Source organism: Polypterus senegalus, chromosome 12 (genome assembly GCF_016835505.1).
Source record: "Polypterus senegalus isolate Bchr_013 chromosome 12, ASM1683550v1, whole genome shotgun sequence".
NCBI lineage: Eukaryota > Metazoa > Chordata > Cladistia > Polypteriformes > Polypteridae > Polypterus > Polypterus senegalus.
In genome coordinates, this window is record NC_053165.1 from 65,702,691 (window position 1) to 65,729,289 (window position 26,599).

General features: G+C 36.8%; 1 protein-coding gene and 1 pseudogene across 1 annotated transcript; both read left to right on the forward strand.

The window, feature by feature from the left end:
- Window positions 1-458: 458 nt before the first annotated feature.
- rflna (refilin A) lies at window positions 459-26,599 on the forward strand. The gene is made up of 4 exons (XM_039772021.1): window positions 459-618; window positions 1,559-1,856; window positions 23,888-23,997; window positions 26,038-26,599. The coding sequence occupies exons 2-4, from the start codon at window positions 1,635-1,637 to the stop codon at window positions 26,369-26,371; spliced, it is 666 nt and encodes a 221-aa protein (XP_039627955.1). The 5' UTR covers window positions 459-618; window positions 1,559-1,634; the 3' UTR covers window positions 26,372-26,599.
- Window positions 22,498-22,616, forward strand: LOC120541828 (annotated as a pseudogene).

Below are 26,599 nucleotides of genomic sequence, written 5' to 3' on the forward strand. Positions count from 1 at the left end.
GAAACACTAAAAAAGCGGCTATAGAATGCAACCAACATTTTCAGAAAAAAAGTAAAAATACAATGTCTCCCAAAGCGAGAGCTGCTTGAATGTTGGCTCACATAAAATTTCTTAACTTCTTAAATCACATTCTGAAACGGTTGGTAATTCAACGATTCCGAAAAGTACTGTGAGACTGCTAAACAGGTATTGTTCTATCTTGCTGTGCTCTCCGGTAATAATAATAGTTTAGGGAACAGGACAAGGAGCGTCTCGTCTGTCCCGCAGCGTCGCGGCTTTTGACGTCTTGCGGATCAGCTGATATAACGGAAGCCCTAGTTCACTTTATGCCTGGCAATGCCAGAGATTGATAAGAAGAGTGGAAGAGCTCTCCCTGCTGGCCGTATCTGGAATGTTTCCAGATGATCAACGGGGCTGGATTTGCTCCAGGTAGAGAGAGAGAGAGAGAGAGAGTTGAGTTGGCCCTCTGAATTAAGAGGGAGCTCCCCGGGTGCCAGCTGTTCAGATCCGCGGGAGCACCGCACAGTGATCGACGCACACGGGATTTCTAGGATTGTGACTGTCGGGGAGACTGCATGTTTCTCCGGACTTCGAATCGGGACCTTCTTAGCACAAAAAGTGAGTTTTCCGTTTTCTATCTGTTTTTTAATAGATCAAAAAATAATGTGGTATGTGGTGATTTTCTAAGTGAGTGCGGGTTTGGGGACGAATTTCAGGACAATGTCAATGGCTTACAGAAATATGTGCGGCTCCGATATTTCCACGTTGGTGTGATTTGAGTGCTTTAAATAAATCCATATCGATACCCTGAAAAAATACAGTGCAAATATGGGATTCGTTCTGAAACTAAATTGTTTTCTTGCTGTTCTGCGAGGCGCCATCAAAAGGGTCATTCGCCGAGGCAAATGACGTACAAACCTGTCGATCTATAATTTCTGCATATTTCTTCGTGCACACGCACTTTTTCATCAAAAATGATTTACCAATGTATAACCTTCTAGTTTAATATGAGAAACATACACGTTTTATTTTTTTATTATTATAATAATAGTATTTGGGGACCCTATAAAGTGATCTGTCCATTCACCACCGGACAGTAAGTGAAATGCAGAGAAAAAAGTGAAAAACAAACACAAGAGAATGCTAAAGTCTGGTGACTGACAGCTTCACTTTCATGTATTTAATGCCCTGCATTAGTCGTTAATCATTTACCGTCTGTACTGCTGTCGGTCATTTCAAGCCTCTTATTTGGCAGGTCTGTTTAATGTTAAACTAGTTCCCCTTTACCTTTCACTATGTTCTTTTCTTACAAGGCAATTATTTTTCTAATTTATGAAATCATGTACATGAAAAAAAAAAATACATGATGACCCCTCACTGCAGATACTATCATGAAAAGTTATTGCACTGCAGTATTTTAAACAAAAATATACATAAAATAGAATTGTGTCTTGCTTAATGAAATGTGTTTTTTGTTGAATACCTAAGTAAACTTAAAACTTACTTCTGTTTTATTTTTCCTCTGCTACCTTTCCCCTACTCTTCACTGAATTGGCAGCTCTACCATAAGCCTGGATTTTGAACACCATTCTCTTCACAGACCTGCTCAAAGGTCAGAGCAAGTCCCTCCCGAAATGGTGGGCCACCTACACTTGCAGACAATGGATGAAAGTCTAAAAGGAAAGAACAGGGAAGGCTTGCTGGATAGTCCTGACTCTGGACTACCTCCCAGTCCTAGCCCACCTTTTTATTCCCTGTGCCCTGGGATTGTGGACACCCGAGCAGGGAGTGGCACCAGCACACCACTGGACCAGCATGGCTATGGCTGTAGGAGAGATTTACGAGAGGGTAAACTGGTAAGATACAAACATATTGCTGTTTTCTATGGTGTTACTGATCTGCTCCTGTTTAACTATAAGCTTGGTCTAAATGCGAAGTCTGTTTTGTGGGATATAAAAGGCACAATGTAGAATACAAAAGAGAAATGAACACATTTAAACAAATACATTATAATATTTGGTTTGTAAGACTTGTCCATTTGTAGTAGATTACCCTTAAGTAAGCACTACATAGAAATGGCTGATGCTACAATTTAGTTTCTAAACATTTCAAGAGTTCAAGATGCTCTGCCATTTTAGAACACCATCTTCTTATTCAAACTCCCAGACACAATGGGAAATTGAACTTGGCTTCGGTACTCATGACTGTCACTTACAGCATACGGACACACCTTGTTTGATCTATCAAGGTGATGTTTGGAGGGAGTAATCAAATGAAAACATTGTTATTATTGATGGAAAATTATTTTCATGATAAATAAATGAGAAAAACACTTGCCAAGTGTTAATCAAAAATGTTTTTATGAATATAATGTTGCAAACTAAAGAGATTTGGTTCAGTGTCATTGAAATATACACCAATGGCCATTCCCAACAGCCTAATACATTAAAACACCTAATAGACTCCTAACTGTAGCAACCATTTTTTAATGTGCAAGTACAATTAAAATCTTTCCTTGCCATTTGTACTACAAAGACCACTTTTTATTATCCTCATGCTATACACCACACTCTCACTGAGCTCAAGAGACAGGCAGTTTTCATCTGTAATGTTTGTTTAGCTTTAAATTGTTCCCACAAGAAGATATCCAGTTTGGTGCACCTCATTACATAATTAGTTATTGGAAATCACCTGCATTGCTCCTGCTGATTAAACAGGTTTTTGCTGTGATTTTTATTTCATCTTGCATTGCCAAACGAATGTATATGCATTTTGGCAAAGTTATAATTCCAACAAATTCAAATTCTTGTTCTGTGTCAGTATGGCAGCACAGCAACACTTTGACCTTAGTAAAAGTATAGTGGGGATGAGAGGAAGGCATAGACTAACACTGTTGTGTTTTTATGTGCAGTATATGAGGTACATCAGGTTACTTTTAAAATGTATTGAAGCCAATTTGAATGTTCAGATGATGATATTCATCTAGTGTTTGTTCACACTGGTAACTAGAAAATATTAAACTCACAATGTGATATTTACAGGAGCATAAAATATATACAAATGAAAATAAAATAACTAGCATTCAGCTTGACCACATAGTACAGTTGTCAGGTATTACATTAAACAAAACCGGAAGATGATTGTCAGATTACTGAATTGTTTAGTGGCGGAATAATAAGAGCTGCCATGCATTCAAAAGGAAAATCTCTAACTAATCATCCAATGGCTGTTCTGAAAGAAAGCTTTTACAAGTATACATCCAAACTCTATATCATTTTATTTATATGAAAATACTTATTTCAAGAACATTTTAAGAAATGTTTAAAGACAAGGCATTACTTGAGATGAAACACAATACTTATCTTGCAATCAGACCTCTAAATCAGATTATTTGTTCAAAGCAGCCTGCTGGCCTTTTCCTTACACAAAGTGATTCTTCGTTCGTTTCAGTCCTGTTTAGGTCTAATGGTCGCTTTGGAGTTTTGGACATACAAACAACAATTTTAGTTGATGGGGAAGACAGTTGCTGGCTTGTTGAAAGAAAGTTAAAAAGGAATCTAATTAAATTTCAGTTAGGAAGCCTGAAAACCTCTTTTTAATATCTTTAATAATAAGTGTAACATTATTCTTTTAAATAAAGCTTCTTTAATTCACAACACCGCTCCTTTAACACACAGAGCTGTTTGAAGACATGGTTAACGATATTTTAATATCCATCTACATGAACATGCACACAAGATGTTCCAGTAAAACACTGTAAACATTACAGGTCCCTCATCCCCTCCATATCTAGAAGACAAAGGGGCAATGTCCACATCTCATTAAGTCTCATTCAAACACATTAATATTGAAGTAAACGTCAAAAGAAAACACTTTCCTAAATATTCTGCCAGTGGTATCTAGTGAGATCATTAAGAAACCAAAATACATGTAATTAAAATAAAACAGTACCATTTAATGACATGCAATTAGCCACTAACACAAAAGCCACGTGTAAAAATCTCTAAACAGGATTTGTTTTAAACAGGTCTTTCTTGGAAAGACACATAGCTGCAGGGATTTATTCCAAACAAGTTCTTAATTAGAGGTCAGGTCTTGCTGCAGCAGATTTCATTTGGCTGTTTGACTTGCTTCACGCGTTTGTATGCACTCACTAGATTCACGAATAGTGTGCGTTGTACTGCTGTGTGAACTTCTTTGAGATTCTCACTATAGTTGCAGCAGCATTTTCCCTGCTTAAGATTCAGAGCCCACACATTATCACCAAGTACCAGTCTGAATATTTCTAAGCAGACAGGAAACAATATAACGAATGAGAGATACTATATTAATATACTCCATGTGCAAAGCATTTTTTGAATTTTTACAAAAAGGTAAATACATGCAGAATAAGAGGAGGAACAAGCCATATTAGTCATGTAATTAAAATACACTGTCCACTGCTGGAATGTGAAGCTACTGCTGCATTTTGGGAACAGAGGTTAAGGCTAATGCCACATGCACTTCTTCATTTAAATATATTCATTTTTCATCTATTAAAATGTTTTTTTTTTTTCTCTTGAGAATCTAAAAAGAGGTCTTTAGTGAAGAAATGTGCAAGTCTAAATATTTAGCATTATAAATGTAATGGTACCAGTACCTGTTTAAGATTACACAAAAATGAAAATATACTATGGAATGATTCAGTGATAGCTTAGCCCAGGCCTGTGGTAGAAATAGACAACCTACAAATTAAAATGTATCACATTTATTAATAATATTTCAACAAAGGTTGCACATGAGCAGAGAAAATAGTATTTACTTTCTCTAATTATTAGGTGGACCAAAATCAAGAGATTCTGGAAAGCAACTTGTTGGAAATTATTCTTGTATATCAAAAAGGGGTTCTGTTTCTTCATCTCTGTCTCCCTCCTTCCTTCCCTCTCTCTAAGTAACCCACTCAGGGTTCTGCTCTGGCAGTGCTTCATGAGCGCACATGCAGCAAAAAGACAGACCTTCAGTGTAAGGATACAGCAGACTGAGCTAGGAGAAAATGCAGACATTATAGGGTATAATTTCCAAGGTATGGAATATTTAAGTTGCTTTTTAAACTGCACCAGTCATGCATGGCCAGCATGTTTGATAATTAAAGTAAAATGACTAATACACGCCTTTACGAAGATCACAATTTTATCAGCTGAGTCTAATTCAGTCTTTAAGCATATCTGAAGCCTTAGCATAGATAATTAAGGATTAAGATTTTATTTTTAAAATTGCACAGTCTTATTTAAATTACAGGTGTTTTCGTGCTGGCCATAACACACATATGAAATCTAGAATGTAATCATTTCTTAGTGTTTAAAATACACGACTGATTTGAAATTAATACGTTTAATTAAAAAAAACATTTTTGCAAGTAGGTTTGACTTTGAGGTCATATAGCTTGGCAAAACACAAAAATAATTACTGTATAACTCCCCAAATTATAAGATGCATATTATAATGAAATTGTGTGATTTTGAGCCATGCAGAAACACCAAAGTCTGAGTGGTTGATTATTTTCTGACAAACAACAGAAGACCTTATTTTAAATTTCATTGATGATACATATAACATTGCAAAACTGCATTGTGGCAAGAATCACCAGAACCTCAGACCTCCCTGCTATTTAAGAAAGATGATCGGACCGCATCAGCCTGGCACACTGGATACTTGTGTTTGTTGTTTTACTTTAATATTAGGCATTAAAAACAGTATTACAGGCAGGATAGGTCCTTGTCAGGCTGAATGTTCTTTGCATTAGTTTTTCTTTATACACATGTGACATGCAGCTGCACATAAGCAATTTAGTTTGTCTTTTAGATACAGGAAATGGTAGTTTATCTAAATTCAGAAACTAACTCAAAGAAATGAAGTGTCTGAGTGCTATAAACACCTGACTGTACTAATGTGGAATAAGAAAGCTGTTTGCTTTCAGTACATCTGACAGATCAGGGGTATTTATGCAAAAATTAAATTAATATACAGTGGAACCTCGGTTTGCATGCATAATTCGTTCCAGAAACGTGCTCGCAGTCCAAAGCACTCGTATATCAAAGTGAATTTCCCCATAAGAAATAATGGAAAACTCAGATGATTCATTCCACAACCCAAAACCATTCATATAAACATGATTAATACAAAATATAAAGTAAAAATACATAAAACAAATTAACCTGCACTTTACCTTTGAAAAGAATCATGCGCGAGACACACACACCTGCGTGTGCGAGAAGAACCATCAGGTCAGTTGTGATCACATGACGCTCAGCAGACAAAGCGTATCCATACTACTCGTATTGCAAGACGTCGCTCGCTTATCAAGTCAAAATTTATTAAAAATTTTAGCTTGTCTTGCAAAACACTCGTAAACCAAGTTACTCGCAAACCGAGGTTCCTCTGTAACTTGAAACCATGGCAATATATACAAGATACAAACTACAGAAAAATGTTTAGTAGCTTTTAAAGGTGTTTTGTAACCTTATTCTGCAACACTTTGAAAGATCTTTTGTAAGTCGCTTAGGATAAGCTGCATAGTATAAAATGTGTATTATTTGTGTGGGATCAATAGCCGTATTATTATCATCATAATAGCAAACGTTTTTGTTAACACAAATATAACTTATGGTTTCATTTTCTTCAACCATTTCAAATTTTATCAAAATATTGTATTTTGCTTCTTACTACTGCTTGATGAAATGGCTTTCACTTGAAGTACAAAATAAGGATGTAGCAACAAAAATAAAAACCCTGCATTCCAGTATATACATTTGTCCTTTAGCTATCCTGTGTCTTTTTCAATATTTTAAAGTGTGTGTTTCAGCTTCCTGCTCAAGTCAGTAGTTTTAACTTGGCAGAACCTGAGCTTTCATATAAGCAATCAACCAACACAAGAGAGTTTATGTACTTACTGCCGGCCAGGCGGCTTCTCTCCCACAGAGCTCTGTTTCATAAGCAGAAGGGTACTGGCATAGGATCAGTGGGTAGTATTGATAAACGATACCTCAGGATTTAAATGCAAAGAAATTTCAAGGGTGAGGCAGTCTCTGTCAAAGACCCTAGCGCCTCTATTGTGGGCAACTGCTTCAATTAAAATAACTGGTTTAAATGGACTTTAGTGTTGCACATTTTATTCACTAAATGAATTTCCAAGTGTATTAACAAAAATTATACCAACTACTTTAATAAAAATATATACTATACAAAGAATAAAATGGATATTACAATGCTACTGATACAGTAATAATATAAAATATATACAATAGATGCCTAACATACAGTAACAATTACCTATCAGTCCACCCATGATTTTAACCCGCTTGTCCTGGACTGCACAATTATGCAAACTGCACTGTACTGTTTATGCAACAATACTGTTACTACTATAACCTAAAGTGAATTATACTTATTAACTGTAATTAAGCATTCAAATTACTGCAGTCATATTTTACATGCTCATTTTTCCAGTCCTTCCAGTTCCAAAAACAACTTTCAGATAGTGCATTTCTTCCTGTGAAAACCCAAAATGCTTTCTCGCACGCATTCTTACTGTGAGGAATCTTACTATTGTCCTTTTTCAAGTTATTTTTTTTCTGTGTGACAAGCAGAAAGAGGTTGAGCAAGGATGTTGTGGCCAATAATAAAAATCTACGTATTTCGTCTCCATTTAGTATTGTCGAAAGCCTTCTGATAGTTCGGTCACAGTCCGTGTATTTGAATGGCTTGCTTTTTTTGGGGGGATTTTATTGATTTAATTAAATTCAAATAATATTCTATACAAATAAGTCAAGTTTTACAAGACTTGCTTCGAAACAAGTCAGTGGGTTGCTTTTTATTACTGAGTGTGCATGACTGTGCCTTGTTATATAATTCTGACACACCTTCCAGGTTGGACTTGCTCTTGGTTCCATATTTTCCAGTGGTCCAAGAAAAAAATGTACAGACATAAGATTCAGCATGCATCTAGAAGTAAGATGTACATATTCAAACACTGATAAAATCAAAATCTCAACAGAAAGTAAATACACAACCATATCACATGTAATAAATTCATAACATGTTTTTGCAGAAACATACTCAGGAATTAAACCATTTACACTCAAAATTCTAAATGTACTGTATAACATGAATTCTTCATTTTAAGTACCCTCTTTTGACAAATCAGAAGCAAGAATCTTTAAAGAAACAAAATCAGATGTGACTTTTTCAGAAACAGGACAAACATACAATATATAATACAGGAAGCGACACAAATCTCTGGATTATCACATCACATTATGCTATCTATATATTGAAGCCTGGGCAAGTTTCCTCCTGTCTCTTTGCATTTGAGGCAGTTTCAATCAATGCCAAACTCGCGGGTCAAACTCCGATTCTGAAGAGCCATGATGGCTATAAATTTTTGTTCCAGCTACACTCATAATTAATTAGTAATCTGTTACTGTTGCTAATGAATCAGATTCCCTTTGCCATAATGTAATTGACTTTCTTTTCTCCAGAAACCATAAAATAATGAAATGCATTGCAAAGTGAGCCACAGGGTTACCAGCTAACTCAGCAGATAACCCTCAAACTCAGCTCCTGGGGGGGGACCACTATTAGTTTTTTTTCCCAATTCAGTTTCTTGTTCAAAAGCCAATTCTTGCTGTTAAAGAAAGATATTGTTCAGTGGTCTCATTCCAGCACATAAAACATTTCCTAAACTGCCGATTTTCTTTTCATTGTCAACACTACAAACATTTTGTATGGGCCAGAGCAGATCATTATGTCTCAGACCCTCACTTTTTCCTTGAGATGTTTTAGTATAACAATATGATGGTAACATGTAGTAACTGCAAATAGGATCAGGATAGATGGTGTCTTACCTCACTTTAGTTCAAATTTTTGTTTTACTGATGGTTAAGACAAAAATGTTTGATTATTAAAAAAGCAAGTTGATTCAATTTAAGGTAATAATGTATATATGTTACATTAGCAGGTGTAACTGAGAACTAATTAAGAAAGTGGATAGAAAGAAATCTTAAAGCCACTGTTGTCTTCAGTTTGACAAGTATGCAGCACGTGCTGGATGTGTTCAGCTGCAAACTGAGTGAGCAAGAAATCGGCTGAATAGAAACTGATGAGGGAAGGTGAGACATCACAAGTGGTAACTCTAAGAATTCCCATAGCATGTGAACACAGCAAATCTGGAGTTTCGAACAAACAACCCGAAGACAGAATGTAATCAAGTGAGTGCTGGCCCACTGCCACCACCTACTAGAAGAAAGATATTTTGCAGTTAGTAAGTTAAGGTGGGGAACACCGATGCTGCAGACTGCCAAAGCCATGGGCTACTGATATGGCTTACAGTGTAGTTAATGAGGTTGTCGTATTTTAAAACCAGGTCAGGATTTAAAGCAGAGGATAAATCTCAAAGGTCTCATGGGGTTTTTAGTGATGAATAATAAAAGAAGGTGGGTAAAATTCCAGAAATATGAAACATAACCATATTATTCAGCAATCCAGATCAAGAGGCAGGATTACTGAGGGCAGGTTTCACAAGAGACCAAAGACTTGATGTGGTGTATAATAAAACTAAGCACTTGACTTGAGGCTTCTCTGCCCAGATGACTTTGTTTCGGACGTCTTGTGGTTATGTCAGATGCAGCTTTGAAAACATAAGCCATGCTGCAATATTCTTTTTGGGGAGAAAGGGCTACCTCTTAAATTCCTTTAAAAGAGAGCTATATTAGTTTTAAAGACATAACAAAAGTAACCTGCAATTTACAAATTTATTGTATTTTTAAAAATTGTCAGTTAAACTACAGTATTCATTATGCACTGTATTAAGAATATTTGAACCATTTTAGTAACCACAAGGAAGGCAACTGCACACGTTTTAATAGGTCATTTGTTGCACTACTTTGGAAAGGGTGTCTCCTCTGTGTTTTAAAATTAAATATTTATAAATTGGTTATATCAAGTATGAATATACAGGGTGGTCCAGATCTAATTATGCAGATCCAGATCGTCTGGATGACTTTGATTTATGCAGGGACAATTCTTCATGTCATCAGTTCGCACACTTCTTGATGGTCTGGGATTTTTCGGGTAATTTTCTATGTAATAAACTTAATAAGTCATAGCATAATGAAAATTGCATAATTAGATTTGGACCACCCTATATAACTGTTTACAAGCCTCTTCCAAAAGAAAAAGCATTCATCAACAATGGTTGGGCTCTCCTGTGGTTTTTCTTTGCTTTGACATTAAAGAGCACTTCTTTGGTGGTTTTCTTTGATCAGAAGTGTTGCATTGTGGCCCTGTTTTTCTCCATCTCTGACCAGCCTGGGATAGGAAATCCCCTACAGTTTTACCCAGTAGCAAATTTCCTGTAGATCCCTATCAAACAAAACTCATTGGCTACATCCTGGGCAGTGAATAAACGATGAGCAGAGGAAACTGCATTCCAGTACTTGTCTAAGTAAATTCTGGCCTTGGTGATCCTTCAAGTACAATTTTCTTTTAAGTGAAACTAGTCTCTCAATTTTCTTTCATTTAAAATGTCAACTTATGACAAAAGAACTCAAGACACCCATCCTAATCACTTTATGCTGCACTGGATGTTTATCTCATTTGGTATATAAAATGAACCCTTCAGGAAGATTCCTGATTTTGCGCATTTCATTAACAGTACAACACATCATTTGTACCCATTTGTTTTCATTTCCCAGGGGACAACAGTTAGTTAGCAAATGGTGCTTTGTAGCTTCACTTTCTAGAATTGTCATATTATAAGTTGGTTGATTTACATCTGACAGAGTTGGGCAGAACTGACTCAATAATTTAGAGCACCATTAGAGACGGGGCATTTGTGAAGAATGTGCAGACACTTCTGTGGTATACACACTGGTGAGCAAACCACATTTATTAATGTGAACTCTGCAGCTTACGACACAGAAGCGATACGAGTCTGTAGCAATAAGCCCCCTCGTCTCCAACAGCTATCAGACTCGATTTCATGACATGTCTAAACACATTCATATCTTCAGCCATTCTGAGGAGTATGTTTTGAAACATGTCAAAGACTTATTAGTAAGTCTTCCAAAGCAGATTCCGCCATGTTCACGTCACAGCTTGTAGCATGAACTTTCATTACACGCATCTTTTTAAAAAAATTATCGAATAATACTGCAATTGGACTTCACTGTTCTTTACCTTTTACTTTTTTCTCTGAAAAACATCTAATTGGTGTCTTTTACTAGTTGACCTTGAGATTTATTTGCTTTGTTTTTTTTTTCTTGCCTGGTGTGAAAAAGCATAAAAGAAAAGCTCCTCATTTCGGTCCACTTCTCTGGTTAACATGACTTGTCTGATATTGGCCTACATTAATGGGAATTTTTAAAACTAACCATTTTCCAAGCTTTGTCAATACTATTATAGACATTAGTTTATTTTCATAATAATTGATTGGTTAGATGATGTGCTTTAGTGATAGTTCCTCCGATTCATTTTCCTGGTCACAGAATTATATGGCCTCCCCACCAGGCTATTACACAGTACCATGACATTGACTGTAATTTTGCCATCTTATTGCTCCAGAACACTAAACCAAGTGCTTACCATTATTGTTTATCTTGTCAAATTACAGCACAGATTCAGATTTATACATACTTTGAGACTTTGCTTATGTGGCAAAACTGACATGTTGAGAGAAATTTGTGAATTGGAGAGGGGAAAATCATATACATCATAACCACCAGGGCACTCCAGCTGTCCCAAACACACCAGACACAGGCACAAGTGCTTATTATTTATGTGGGGAGGCACTTTTCCCTCGCTCCCCAAAGTAGCACAGTACCAGCACAAACCTCCACTGAGATGCTTCGTCTGTCTTCCACCCGACTCTGGCTCCCTGAATGAAGTCAGGCAGCTCCTTTTATGCCGCTCCTGGGAGTACTCCAGGTGGCTCATTAGCGGGATCTGGAATAACTCCCAGGTGTGACGAATGCCCCCTATTGGCCCCCATGGAGCCCAACAGGGCTGTCCCAAACTCCAGCTCTCATGAAGCCCTGTGGGGCTGCCCTCTAGTGCTCTGGGAGAGGCAGCATCCTGTGCACATCTGCTCCCCTGGTCATTCCTGTATATCGGCCTCCCAGCCAGACAAGAGCCACGGCTATCCATCACAACATATACACATATAACATGCATATTTAATATATTATATATATATATATATATATATATATATATATATATATATATATATATATACACACACACACACATGCTCACTGTACAGAGTTCAGATAAGGAAAAAGAATCATTCTTGTCATTCCTTGAATATAATAATTAATATGTTGGCAAAGACCAGTCAAGACAAATTTTAAACTAAGTGGCTGTCTCAATTAACTGCTAGTCTACAATATTGATTAAATTAATTATTCTGAATACCACAATCAGCACAAAATAAAATTTACAAGCCAGTGTTTCACAAATTCCAGGATGGCCATACACTTCCCTGGCTCTGCTGATTGCATTGCTATGAATTTGAAGTCCAAAGCAGTCTTCTCCAATTGTACTATTTGCTATGCTACAGTGGCACAATAGTCTCATGGAGACACGCACTAAGTTAGGCTGCTAAAAACAAATTAATAAAACTAATAAATTGAAGTGCTCATTTGGTTTCTAAAGTCCGCGTGTTCACATGTGCTTTAATAACCCAGTTATTCTCAGAAATCTGGTTTCTAAAATGTAATGTAAACCCTTTTTCTGGTTAGAGAAACCAAGTTATTAGTCACTAAGAAACAGGCTAACACGCATAGATTTCTCCATGAGCAACACGGTTATTTGGCCTGTAGCCTGCACATATCCGTTTCACTTTGTCCAACACATATGTGTTAGTTTCGAACATGCTTTCAGCAGCCACAGATAGAAGACGATGGAGGCGCCCACAAGATACATTTTCTGAGGCAAACGCTCTGGCATTTACCTTATTTCTTCTCCTGGCTGAAATAATCTCATCATATTTCAGAAATCACTAAATTGATGTTGATGACATGAGCGTACAGTGCTAAACTCAGTTCAATCTCGGGAGCAGTGTTTGGGTTAATGAATTAAAAGTAACTTGGGTTGCATAGTCTGATTACTTTTTTTTTTATTTATTAATTTTATTACAATCAATACATAGCAATCAAGTGTTTACAAAAAAAAAAATAATTATGCTAAGAACAGATCGATCCCCACCCGAGAGAGAGAGCAAGCCAAACGGTGTAAAATTTAAGGCTTGTAAAAATACCTAAATCAACAAATTCTCTGTGCTTTATAAACTCATTTCAAAATATTACTGATTAGATCCTGCCATGTTTTGAAAAAAGTCTGCACAGATCCTCTAACTGAGTATTTGATTTTTTCCAATTTTAAATAATATAACACATCAGTTTCCCACTGACTTAAAAGAGGAGAGTTTGGGTTCTTCCAGTTTATCAGAATAAGTCTGCGTGCCAACAGTTTAGTGAATGCAATCACAATTTGTTTGTCTTTCTCCACTTTAAGACCCTCTGGAAGAACCCCAAACACAGCTGTTAATGGGTTAGGAGGGATTGTGAGTCCAAGACTGTCTGAGAGGTAATTAAAAATTTTTGTCCAGAATGATGTTAATTTGGTGCAGGCCCAGAACATGTGACCTAGTAAGGCTGGGGCTTGGTTGCAACGTTCGCAGGTTGGATCATGCCCTGGAAACATTTTGGAGAGTTTTAGTCGAGACAGATGTGCTCGATATATAATTTTGAGTTGTATAATTGTATGCTTTGCGCATATGGAGCTTGAGTGAATTCTCTGCATTGCTACTTTCCACTCCTTTTCTGATATATTAATTGAGAGGTCATTTTCCCAGTGTCCTCTTGGATCTTTGAAAGGAAGGGATTGTAAAAGGATTTTATATATTGTAGAGATGGAGTCTAACTCCTTGAAATTGAGCAATAATTTTTCCAGCGTGGATGAGGGTGCAAGATGAGGAAAATCTGGAAGGTTCTGTTTAACAAAGTTCCTGATTTGAAGATAGTGAAAGAAATTTGTAGCTGGAATGTTAAATTTGGAATGTAATTGTTCATAGGATGCAAAGACGTTGTCTATATAAAGATCTCTAAGCAAGTTAATTCCAAATTTTTTCCAGATATTAAAAACTGCATATGTTTGTGAGGGTTGAAAGAGGTGGTTCTTTTGCAGGGGTGCCTGATTACTTTTTAAAGTAACACAATACTTATTTTATTGAAGTAAAAATACCTGTGTTATTATCCGAGCAGCAGTGGCAGTACTGGTATGCCGAGCATTTGCAGGGCTCAATCACACAGCCAAGCAGAAATGACTAAACCTATAAATAAAGTGTCAATTTAGTTTTAATCCAGCTATTGGCCAAAGATATGTTGATCAGGTGACACAGTGGCCAGTGTTGATACCTGCAAATGTAAAAATGGGATGGATAATTTTCACTTCATAAAGGACTAACATAAAACAGAGGAAATTTACACAGGCTTCATACTTGTTTTCATATTCATGGTGGCCGATGATGACATGCAAAGTTTAATGACATTGGAGCATACTTTAGTATATAAACTGATGTTTTTAAGAAACCAAGTTTGTGCCGTAACTGTTTTATTGAGCTTGTCTTGGTTTTGTATGTGCATGTATGAAGTATTCATTAGTATAACTCCAGTAACTTGAAGCAGTGAAAGCACATACACCACACAACTGAAACATCACTGGTGTGACTGTGATTAATCATGCATTATAAATACATTGATGAATGATATGATGACTGCACTTAGTTAGCACAACTGTCTTCCAAGCAGGTAATCTGGGTTGGATTCCTGCCCATTATCATATTTTTTTTGCTTAATGAATCATTTTTTCTCCCAATTTTTGACATGGCCCCAAAATGCCCAAGACTGAAATATTATAACATTTGATAAAAGATCATTTGTAATTACTTCTATTCACTAAAGATTCCCAACATTACTTTAAACTTTCAGATGTCTACAACTATATATAAAAAAGTAAGATATCTTCAGCATGTTGTTACTCATAAAGCTAGAGGTTAAACTCTTTTATTGATCTAAATATACTTCAGAGTACTCAGGATACTGAAGAAGAAGGCTATAAAGCCAGTCTATTCAGCAGGTGGAATGCAGATAGCAGCATACAGCATGACATTATCAAAGAGGTCAGCATCAAAAGTCATATAAGATATCCACAAAAAAACAATGTCAACAAAAAATATCTCAAAACATTTGCAGAATTTTATTGCTGAAACTGATGTCCATGTTATACTGTATTTCAATGAAACAAAGCTAAACAGCAAAGCTACTCAAGGGAGGGTTGGCAGAAAAAATAAATTTAACCCAAGAAGCTGGAAGATCTTGTATATTCTCAGGAGAGACAAATCTTTAATGTTATAGAGCATTTAGAATGCAGTGAGACTGAGTGAGATGAGGGTTGATTACCAAACACACCCTCCTCCTCCTCCTCCCTGATTCTCATCAAGTGTTCGCCCTGCTCCCACCAGCTGTCTCAAAAGGCTTTTGTTACTCCAGCTCAAGCACAGGTCTTCATGCAAATGGGTCATTTGCTTGCCCTGAATAAAACCGTTTTTGTTCGTCATAAAAATAAGCATTCGGAAAAGTGGGAATGGAGTTTTGATATGATCAATGGTTTAGAGTTACCGAGCAGCAAGCAAAATATTTTTTTCCATACCCTTAAATATTTAAAAGTTTTCGATAATTAGTTGTGATCAAATAAACACTTGAAATTGGTATTATATAGTTACATAATCATTTCTAATTCTTTTGAAGTAAAAATCATGTTGCTATCATGTGTTCTGGACATATTTAGGTTAACATTTTTGCTGAGGTTGTCTCAGTTTTTATTTTTTTTTTTTACTTCATATGCAGAAAATCTACAATTTTATTAGGTTATAGGGAATGTTTAGGCTATAAATTGGGAGAATGATAACTACAAACTGAGAATCACACCAAAACATTCTGTAGAAATCGTCAGCAAGGTGAACTGGAGCTATAAACAAGTCCTCCAGCATGTCGTTGATCCTAAACAGTACAGCACCTGACGTAGTTTTGTTAGCAAAAACTGGAAACGTTACAGAATTCTCAATTGCATATTGTGAAACTCAGAATCACTTTATTTGCTAGCATGTCAAACATACCAGAATTGACTCTGGTTGGGTGCCGAACACGGGATACAATGCAAAACCAACTCAAGACAACACAATTGCAACCCAACATTAATCTGACATTGTGCAAACCACAACACAAGTACAACAATTTATTGAACAAAGCATTCATAAACTTCAATAAATTAACTCAGTAATGAGAGAAATTATACAAAATAATAGATTTACAAATACAAAACTTGCACAGTACCATATACTGTGCAAACACAATTAAGAGTAACCCCCTTGTAAGTTTGTTTAGGATCTGAATACTTTGAGGAAAGAAGCTGAAGAGATGGTGTGTAGTGTGGGTAATGATAGACCTCACCTCACCTCCTCTGTGATGGAAATTTAATGTACAGATGGCTGTTGGAGTGGCTGGAGTCAGCAGCCATCTTTCCTGGTTTGTTTTTCACTCTAGTGATGGACAGATCTTTTAATGTTGGAAGACAACAGCCAATGATTTTCTCTGCTGAACAAATCACCCACTGCAACCGAGTCTTAAAAAGAAAGGAGGCAGAAGGAAGGCGGTCAACATACTCTCAATGATGTCTAAGTAAAAATGTAACTATATACACCTTGATATGCTAAGCTTCTTAAGCTGGTGAAGGGATAACAATCTTAGCCTGGCTTTCTTGATGATGGAGGTAATGTGCTTGTCCCATTTTAATGTGTTAGTGAAAGTAGTCCCCAGGAATTTGAATGACTAAACCAAAGACACAGTCTGGTCATTAATTTGCAAGGTGGAAGTGAATGGTCATTTCCACTGTCTTAATAGCATTTAACTCCAAGTTGTTACAAGAACACCATTCCACAAGATGGCCCACCTCTCTTTGATAGGAAGACGTGTCATTATTGGAAATAAGACCCACTACGGTTGTGTCACCTGCAATGTTTAAGATTTTTTCCAGATTTGTCTATGGATCTACAGTCATTTGTATAAAGTTAAAACAGGAGGGGTAAAAAACACAGCCTTTTGGGGACAGGGGGTTATGGGTGCTATGCTAATTGAAATTGGTTCCGACAGACGGAGACCCAGTCTCACATAATGCTTCCTTACCTCTCAAAAAACTTATAATCCACTAGCAGAAACCATAGGATACACCTAACTGGATTAGTTTACTCTGAAGCAACTTTGGAACAATGGTATTAAAGAGATAGCAGACATCCACAAACAAGACCCTCACATGGGTGTTAGGCAAGTCCAGGTGCTGAAGAATGTAGTGAAGGCATAAATTAACAGTATTCTTTTCCCTTTATGCGAACTGAAGTGGATCAAGGAGAGGGTCAGTGATGGACTTGAGATAGGAAAGGATGAGATGTTTGAATGCTTTCAAAACCACCACACACCAAAACTACAGGACATGGAGCATCCAAAGACAATATGTAGACAATGCAGAAGAAAATGCAAATATAATGGCTAAGATGTGCTTTTTAACTCGCACATTTAAGTCCTCAACATTACTATTCAAAGACTGCAGGATAAATACTGTGAAGTAATATTTCCGAAGTAAGCTTTTTGAGGGTCTGTAATAGCAGGTGGGAATTTGTGATCTTGCAGTTTGCTGCTCACTAACTCTGTAAAGACACAAATAAACCACTTGTTTAAAAATGGAGCTAAAAGTTTTTAGGAGATAAAAGCAAAGAACCTGGCTGAAAATTTGAGTTTAATTTTATCATTTTAAGCCCTGACATTAAAAGCTTAGAATATTCTGTTACACAAGCTAACATGATTAAGGCAAGACTTTAAAAAAACAAATGAACTACTCATACTGTATCTCTCCAAGCTCACAAAAATTCTCCCATGTAAAACAAGATTCAAATAAAGGCTGCTGAATGCAAAACTTCTTTTGTCAGGGTAAGCCAGAGAACACATTGGCATACAATAGCTTTACGTAAGGATTTGTCTAATTGGCAGGTGTTTTATAATTTTCACCCCCATGTCCCTGCTCAATATTAAAAGGTTTTTGAAAATGGATGATTGTATTATATTTTAATAATGTGATAAATGTATACTGCATGGTTCTTGGAGCATTTTTTTTAATAAAGTTTAACATGCACCTAGCCTGCTCTTATGCTATATTTTGGAGGGAAAGGACAAATGACAAAATTATATTATTATATACCATGATTGTGAAGAAACGAATTTGAAATGAAAGATGCAGAGCTCATCTTTTAATATTCTTTTCTCTGAAGGAACCATTACTTACCACAGATGTCTACAGAGATAAACTACAACTGATACGTCAGCCTACTGAGTACGTCCCATAGCAGTCTTAATTTTTCAAGCACTAGGAGTTAAACACTATTGTATATGTGCAGACACTCATTTTTAAAACTGTCTGAACCAAATAAAAACATTCAACGCAAAGTTTGCAACCTATACATTTTCTTGCAATTGCACAAAATGTTAACAGTTTTTAACAAGAACAAATTTCCTAATCTTTTCAGGAAGACATATTTATACTAATATGCTTTAATTTAACGAGAATCTAAAAATGTGTACATGTTAAAAGACAAACAGATGGGCTACAGTGGGTAACTCAGACTTCTGGGTGTTTAAAAATCTAAACTGCACGTTCACCAGATACTATTACATGTGCCCACACTCTTTGCCTGTGCATAGCTTAACTGCCAGTGTACTTGGATTACAGAGCTTGTGATCTGCTGGGCCACATAAACAGTGCAAGAGAGCTGCTGATGTTCAGACCTGAGGGGCAGGTTGACAGCTTCCTACCATGAATTGCCCTGTTCACACCACTTTCTTGTTAAATTATTTTTTGACCAAAATGTATTCATCTTGTTAAGCAGTTTTTCCACTTTGAAAATACTCAAACTACAAATATTAACTGTAAAACTACAGCCTTCCAATTAATTCCTTACAAAGAAGTGACTTCCAGCTCTGCTGAAACTTTCATTACTCGTATGTTGATTTTAACCATACAAGTCTGGACGAATCTGAGCATGTAAGCAGACGATGTGTGTCTACCGTTTAAAGGCTAGGATGTCTCAATTGTTCATTTCCTGTTTTTCTAACCAGCAACGTTTGTTGCTCTTTTCCCATCTCTCTCTTTGTACACTTCTCTATTTTAACAACCAGATCTCACTAAAAGGCGTTTTTTGGAATGGCAAAAAAAGCAGTTGGAGAAAAACTACAAAGGCTCCAAATGAAAAGGATTTTAAAAGCAAACAGAAAAATGCTTGCAGGCTTAGGCAACATTTTTTGATCAAACAAACAGGAAAGGACTAAAATAAATAAATAATTAAATAAATGAGAGGAAGTTCTGCATTGTCTCAGTGTTTTATATCAAAATCAAGGAGGTGGCACAAAGAGAAAAGTTTCCATTTGGACTGGCAAATTAACCAAGGCCCTTGGTACTGTGGTACAATCAAATAGCTCAGTTGTTCCTCACGTAGCGGAAGAGCACACTGCCTGAGTGACAATTCCTGCAGGCTTAGACTTTTTTTATCAACAAATTTCTAAGGAGGGAGAAGAAAACCTGAAGGCACACTGATATTTTATAGTTTTCTCTCTTTTGTATTTTTGTAATCCTGGGGGCTTACAGTCATTAATGCCTTCTTGGGTTCATGAGCCCTTCACAGGATATTACAACCACATGCACAATTAAATGAAGAAGCCATACCCAACAATAACTCTGCCTCGCACACAAACAAACCAACTTAAAAGTAAGCGTTGCAGCTTCAACTTGCAGCTGATGTATGCAGTTGCATATAAAACAGCAAAAAAAAAGATAACTGTGAAACGTGTCCCATCATCACAAGCATAAAAATCTAAGGCATTGCACAGTAGACCTAAAGGATATGTGATCAGTCACTGTACAGACTCTCTGCATGACACACAACAAAGCAAACATAATGTTGACAGTGACTGTGAAAATTGCTTAAACACCATATCATCATACATTTGAAGAAATAAAAAATAAGACGTTTGTTGTTATCATGCCAGTGTGACCATTCTTAGTCTTTATATAGTTTTAGTTATGAAAAAACAGAGACTGGGTGATCACTAAAATGATGATGACACTTGCAATGAAAGAATCTTCATCAATAATTTTGTTTTCTATTACATTTTGCACATTGTGTCAAAAACATTACACATACATACTGTACGACAGGCCTATATTGGTGGCCTTTACTGACTAGTAATTCCAGTTTTAAAGTTACATGTTAGTCTGCTGAAACCTTGCAGTAATGTTGTAAAGGTTGCGTGAAATGTATATCATGGTGCTTTCTTCTGCTAAGCATTTCATCTGTTCAGTGTGTCTGTCCATTACTGTAGAGTGAGAGGGACATTAACAAGGAACAATTTTACAATTATTTCACCTCATCAGTACTTAATGCTTCTCCGAGTAGTAACATATTTATCAACGGTCTGTGTTGTGCACTTGACCAGTTGGGAGTTTAACAATATACTGAAATTTAGTCAGTGACTTCTTATGTTTTGCCACCAGAGTGAAGAGAAGTTCTAAATTTGCAAATAATGTAAAGCATTCATCTGAACACAGGACAGGTGCCAGCTACATGGCTTACTGTGTCAAGTGATTTGCATGGCGGGCAAGAGACTATTTTACAAAGCCTGAGGGGCCAAAGAATAATGAACCAGTTTTTTCTGCTTTGTTTAGTACACTCTATGCAAAACATTTAATTTGAAGACTGGTCATTGAGGTAAGAATGTTTTCAACACAATTCTCCTCATTGGAATTTAAACTTTTTTTTTTTTTTTAATTTAACTCAAATTATCAGATGGTATTCATAGTTTAGTGCAGCTAAGGATGGGCCTAATTCGCTTGGATTCTAGAAAAGGGGTGTTTGTGTGAGATATATTTTTATTTGTTTTCTGTTGATAGTGATTTTAATCAAAAGCACAAATAAGAATGTGCTTCCTTTAAAAATCAGCAAGAGATCACAAAAAATGTTTATGGGCATTGGCATGAAAGGACTGGTAGTTTAATGGCCTTTTAGTCCTATCACAGTTTTCATTCATTCAATTTCAGTTTTATCAATTGACAAAAAAAATCAGTAACCTGTATGTGATAACTACTACTGGAGTTTAAAACAATACATTGTGTTATTATTTCCTTATATCGTGGTTTATATACTAACAGTGCGCTTTAACAGACAACCAAAGGAGACAATTTTTGAAATATAGCATTTAATGCCATCACGTCACCTTTAGAATGACACATTTGTTGTCGCTTATCTGGACTATAATTTTGAACTTGAATATAAACAGTGTTTTACAGAGTGAGTGTGTGTGTGTATACAAAATATACACTGACACAAACCCATTCAAAGGATACCCATAGAAAACGATCTGAATCTCTCTGTCTACAGTGAACTCGGAAAATATACAGACGCCTTCATTTTTCACCTTATGTTATATGTTGCAGCCTCGTGCCACAGTCATTGACATCAATTTTTTCATTAACTGAGCAACACTCAATACTGCAGAATGACTAAGCAAAAACAGGACTTTAGAATTTTGTGTTCATTTATTCAAAATGAAAAGCTGAAATACCCCACTGACACAGTACTCAATACTTTGCTGAAGCCTCTTTGGCAGTCATTTCTGCCTGGAGTCTTCTTTGGTCTAAGAAGCTTTACACACACACCATTCTTGTCTGTAGATCCTCTCAAGCCCCGAGTCAGGTTGAATGGAGACCATCAGTGGAAAGCTATTTTCAGGTCTCTCCGGGGATGTTTGATTGGGTTCCAGTCTAGGCTCAGGGTAGTCAACTCAAATATTCACAGAGTTGACCCCATGCTACTCCCGTGTTGTCTTTGTTTTACGTTAATGGTCAGTATCGTACTGGAAGGTGAAACTTCAACCAAGAGTACTCCACACCAGGTTTTTATTAAATTAAAATAAATTTCTAGTGAATGTAAATTGCTCCATTCAACCTTCCCTCAAACTTGTCAAGCTTTTCACTATTTGAGTGGTATCGCGCAGGTGATGAGCAGTGCTTCGTGAGGCTAAACAGTTCAATCTTGATTTCCTAGGACCAGAGAATCTTGTTTCTCACAGTTTGATTGTCCTGTAGGTGCCTTTTTGCTGCTGTGTGTTGTTTAAAGATCAGAGGCTTCTGTCTGACCACTGTGCTATACAGGCCAGATTAGTAGAGTGTTGCTGTGATGGTTTTCATTCTGGACGGTTTTCCCATCTCCAAACAGGTTCTCTGTTGCTCTGACAGAGTGACCATTGGAGCTTTGGTCACCTCTTTTACCATGGCCCGTTTTCCCCCGATTGATAAGTTTGGGCTTACAGCCACACCAGTGTGAATGTGCCTGATCTCATCTGATCTCGTAAGCTAAATACACTCTGGCTCGGCCAGTACTTTGATGGGAGACCACCTGGGAACCCCGAGTGCTGTAAGCGTTTAGCCTCTGCAGTGAGCTGGCACCCTGCCCGGGGTTTGTTTCCTGCCTTGTGCCCTGTGTTGGCTGGGATTGATCAATTGGTCCAGCAGACCCTTGTGACCCTGTAGTTAGGATATAGCGGGTTGGATAATGGGTGGATGGATAAGTTTGGCCTTGCAGGCAGTTCTAGGAAGTCGTGGGTGTTCCAAACGTCTTCAGTTAGAGAATTATGGGAGCCAATGTGCTCTTGGAAACCTTCAATCCCAGATCTGTGCCACAACACAATCCTCTCTCTAAGCTCTTCAGTCACTTCCATCAACCTCGTAGCTCGGTTTTCAATGTAAGTGGTGGGATGTTATATGGTTATATGCTTGGCAAAAGATTAGCGATTGTCCCTGTGCCTAACAACACTGGATCAAAAGGAAATAATTTTCTGTGCCCCAACAATGTTTTCAAATATTTGAAGAAAGTTAAAAATTGAGACAAAAAGTCTCTTTTAAATCAATCAGAATGTATTTAGCTATATTTGCAGAGTAATAAGCTAACACAAATCACAGTTAAATCAAAATGTGTTTATATGATTTAATGGTCTCTGCTTTATCATCATTCAAAACTATTAACAAAATATTATGTTGTGTTCTCTTCCTTGTTTTGTACATTTTGTACACAAGTTTGCCCTAAACTTCATAGTGAGATTTTTTTTCTCTTCATAAACATGCAATATTGTACCAGAGGAATTTAGAAATATCTACATCACACCAGGACTGTTTTAATAGTTAGATACTGAACTATACTAACTAGTAAATAACTTCCTCAAAGATAATTTGAAGAAAAGGATATCATAGACTTAACAAAAAGGGGCAGCAGACCCACCTACTCAAACTGTATGAGTCACAGTCTGCAGGTATCTGGGAATTCAAGTCTAGTTTAGAAAGGCCTAACAGTCATTGTCGGTATTTCATACATTACCTGAATGACTGAATGCTACTGCATTCCACAAATGTTGAAAGTCTTATTCCAGTTTCATCTTTTAGACGTAGGAGGGCAAGGTAAACATTAAATGCAAAACATGAATAAAGCAGAAAGCAGAGTTACTGTAAGCAACGATTACATGCACAACTTGCCATAAAAATGGCTCATTAAGGAATTAATGTATTGTTGATATTTTCCTTATGCTTCTATCATTTAGAAATAAACATCTGAGACAATGGTTTGCAAAATAACAAACCAGCCTTGAAGCAGAAAGTAATTTAATCTTATTTTTTTTTTTTTTTTACTGTGCCTTTTCAGCTTCCCTATTTGCTACTTAATTCTACAGTGTCTGAGACAAAACCAAGAATGCATCCAGTATTTTTTGGAGAAAGTATTAAAGTGAATCCAGAACCAGCTCAAGAAATAAGGTCAGTAAATAAAAAGATTAAAAAAATATATATATGCTGACTGTTGATATGGATTATACACTACAAAATTTGTGTTGCTCCATTCCACTAATAAATCTGAGTAGGAGATCATGCATGAAAGATAAATATCTACCAATGCTTATAAATTCATTGGTGCATTGTTAGTGTAAGAATAAAGCAGAGGTTGTACAGACATCTGTATAAAACGGAATATTGATTAAACTAGAGGTGGGGAAAATTATAATAAATTGTAATATTTTAAATTTCAAAGAGAAATTTGTGGTGTTGTATTCCCCATTTTTCTTATGACACATTTTCAAATGTATTTGAAAAGGCACTCTCAAAACAAATTGTATTGCTTCTACATTATCATTTCTTCATAACCATTAGGATTCCTTTTTCGTATTCCTTTGTCTATACTTCAGCAGTTTTCAGGTTAATTTTTGGCTCTCATTGTGCTACAAACAGGAAAGGGCTTGATATAAAAATGTAATGTGCAAGCATTGTCATCTACAAATCAATTATTCTAACATACTACTCCTCCTGACCAGCTGACAAAACTTCATAAAAGTATAACTCAAAACATAACTACTTAGAGCGATCAATATTATGGTCAATAATATAAAAATATCATGTGCAAGATCTTTTGATAATCATGATACTTAAATTTCCGAAGCATTTCAACAAAAAGAATGTTTTATGCAAGTAGTTTTTTCGTGGAAGAAAATGAAATGAAATAAAAAGTAAATGAAAATCTGCCTGTATTTAAAGCTTTGCTCCTCTGCTAAACACCAGGCAATGAAGCTTCTTGCATCTTTCTGCTGGTACTTTCAGCCACACTTCAGCTGAGACTTGTTCCAGCTCTTGAATGTTTGCAGGATTTCTTTTGCCAATAATGGATTTCAGCTCTTTCCAGAGGTGTTCATCAAGTTTTGGATGCACTGCTTGCCACTCCCAGCCAGGGTATTCCTTGTTAATTATTCTTTTATGCTTCTAGATGTGTGTTTTGGGCCACTGTCCTGCTGGAAAGCCCATGAACTTAGACCCACACCTAGTTTTCAGATAATGGGCAGCACTACAATGCTCTGATGTGCCCTGGTAATCCTGAGATTTCATGATTCCCCTAAAATGTTCAAGTCCCCCAGCAGCAGGAGCAGCAGAGCAGCCCAACACAATCATGGAACCACGGTCATATTCAAGTGTAGGTAGGGTCTGCCTTACTTTGTAAGCTTCACTCTCTAGCCTATAAACATATCCCAGATGTGCACTGACAAAGAGTATTTTCTCATAAGGATTTTGGCTTCTCTAGGTGGGTGTAAGTGATGATCAGCCGTGCCTCTTTTAGGGTTGCCTTTTAACAGATGACTGTGCAGCATATGGTGCACTTTGAAACCCCCACTCCAGGTTTCACCGGGTCAGCTTTAAGCATTGTGGGTGTTTATTCAACAATTTGCACTCGCCTACTATTTTCCACTTAACTCCACATCCGAGGAGTTTTCTGACAGTCACCATTTTCACTGCATGGTGAACTGCAGATGCAGCAATACCAAGATCTCTGGAGGTGATCTTGTGCCCCTTTGCCAATTTGTTTGGTAATAAGAGTTTTTTCTGATGGTTTTAGACAGCTCTCATCTTCAGCAAGGGAATGAAAATGACATTTTAAGCATTAAAAACATAATTAATTGGTAAATCCAAGTCACAATTTGCTGCAGGTCTAATTTCACTGCAATGCGAATCTGTTTCTTCCAATACAATTGATTTCAATTGTTCAGATAGGTGCCAATAATTACTGTCACGGCAACTTGGCAGTTTTACTATGCTGCTCTATATCAAACAAATGAGTGTATACAAACCAGTACATGTATAGCATTTGTGAACTGCTTATAACATCAGGTAATTAACTAATATGTAGTTTTACTATTTGTATCACAAACTACTTTGATGTTAAATGTAAACCAACAACAAAATGCCTTCAGTGGTCTGGAAATACACGCTGTGTGACAAATGTTTAAACTCAGCCTCTTTTCTTGTTACTTTAAGATGCAACTCTGAAGTGAAGTATGATTCAGAGAGACACTACCGAGACAACATCTTCTACGCTCCCATCCCTACTGTCACGTCCTACAGCGAAAGCATCATTGCGGTCCACAACTGCACATGGCGAAATTACAAGTCTGAGCTGCAGTTTCAGCCCCGTCAGAAGCCACTGAGGTTTCAGAGCACCACCATTATCTTTCCTAAGCATACCAAAAATGTATATCGGACAACCCTGAATTACAACTCTTCCAGTGGACGTCGCTGGTACATGTCAAGCGTGCAGATGGAATCGAGTGAGGACAGCAGCCCCTGCATAATCTACACAGAGGATTTCTAATTTGCTCCTGCTGGCCAGGACAGGCTTCAGAAAACGGCTGCACAGCTCAACTGATGTGGAATGTAAAGGATCTGGTCTTACAGCGGCCAGGTACTGGAACCATCACTCGTGCAGCATGCGTGACCTGGTCATGTTATGAAAGAAGATGCATTTGTAAACCGTTTTGTTTTTGGTTATTACAATATAAATTGTTTAGCGAGGATAATCATCGGAAGAAGTTCCTGGAAC

Excerpts from the sequence above, each read along its gene's own strand:
- rflna (XM_039772021.1), top strand. The coding sequence starts at position 1,635 with ATGGTGGGCCACCTACACTTGCAGACAATGGATGAAAGTCTAAAAGGA. Across the intron at positions 1,857-23,887 it reads ATTTACGAGAGGGTAAACTG|CTTCCCTATTTGCTACTTAA; the intron begins GTAAGATACAAA and ends GTGCCTTTTCAG. Across the intron at positions 23,998-26,037 it reads GAACCAGCTCAAGAAATAAG|ATGCAACTCTGAAGTGAAGT; the intron begins GTCAGTAAATAA and ends TGTTACTTTAAG.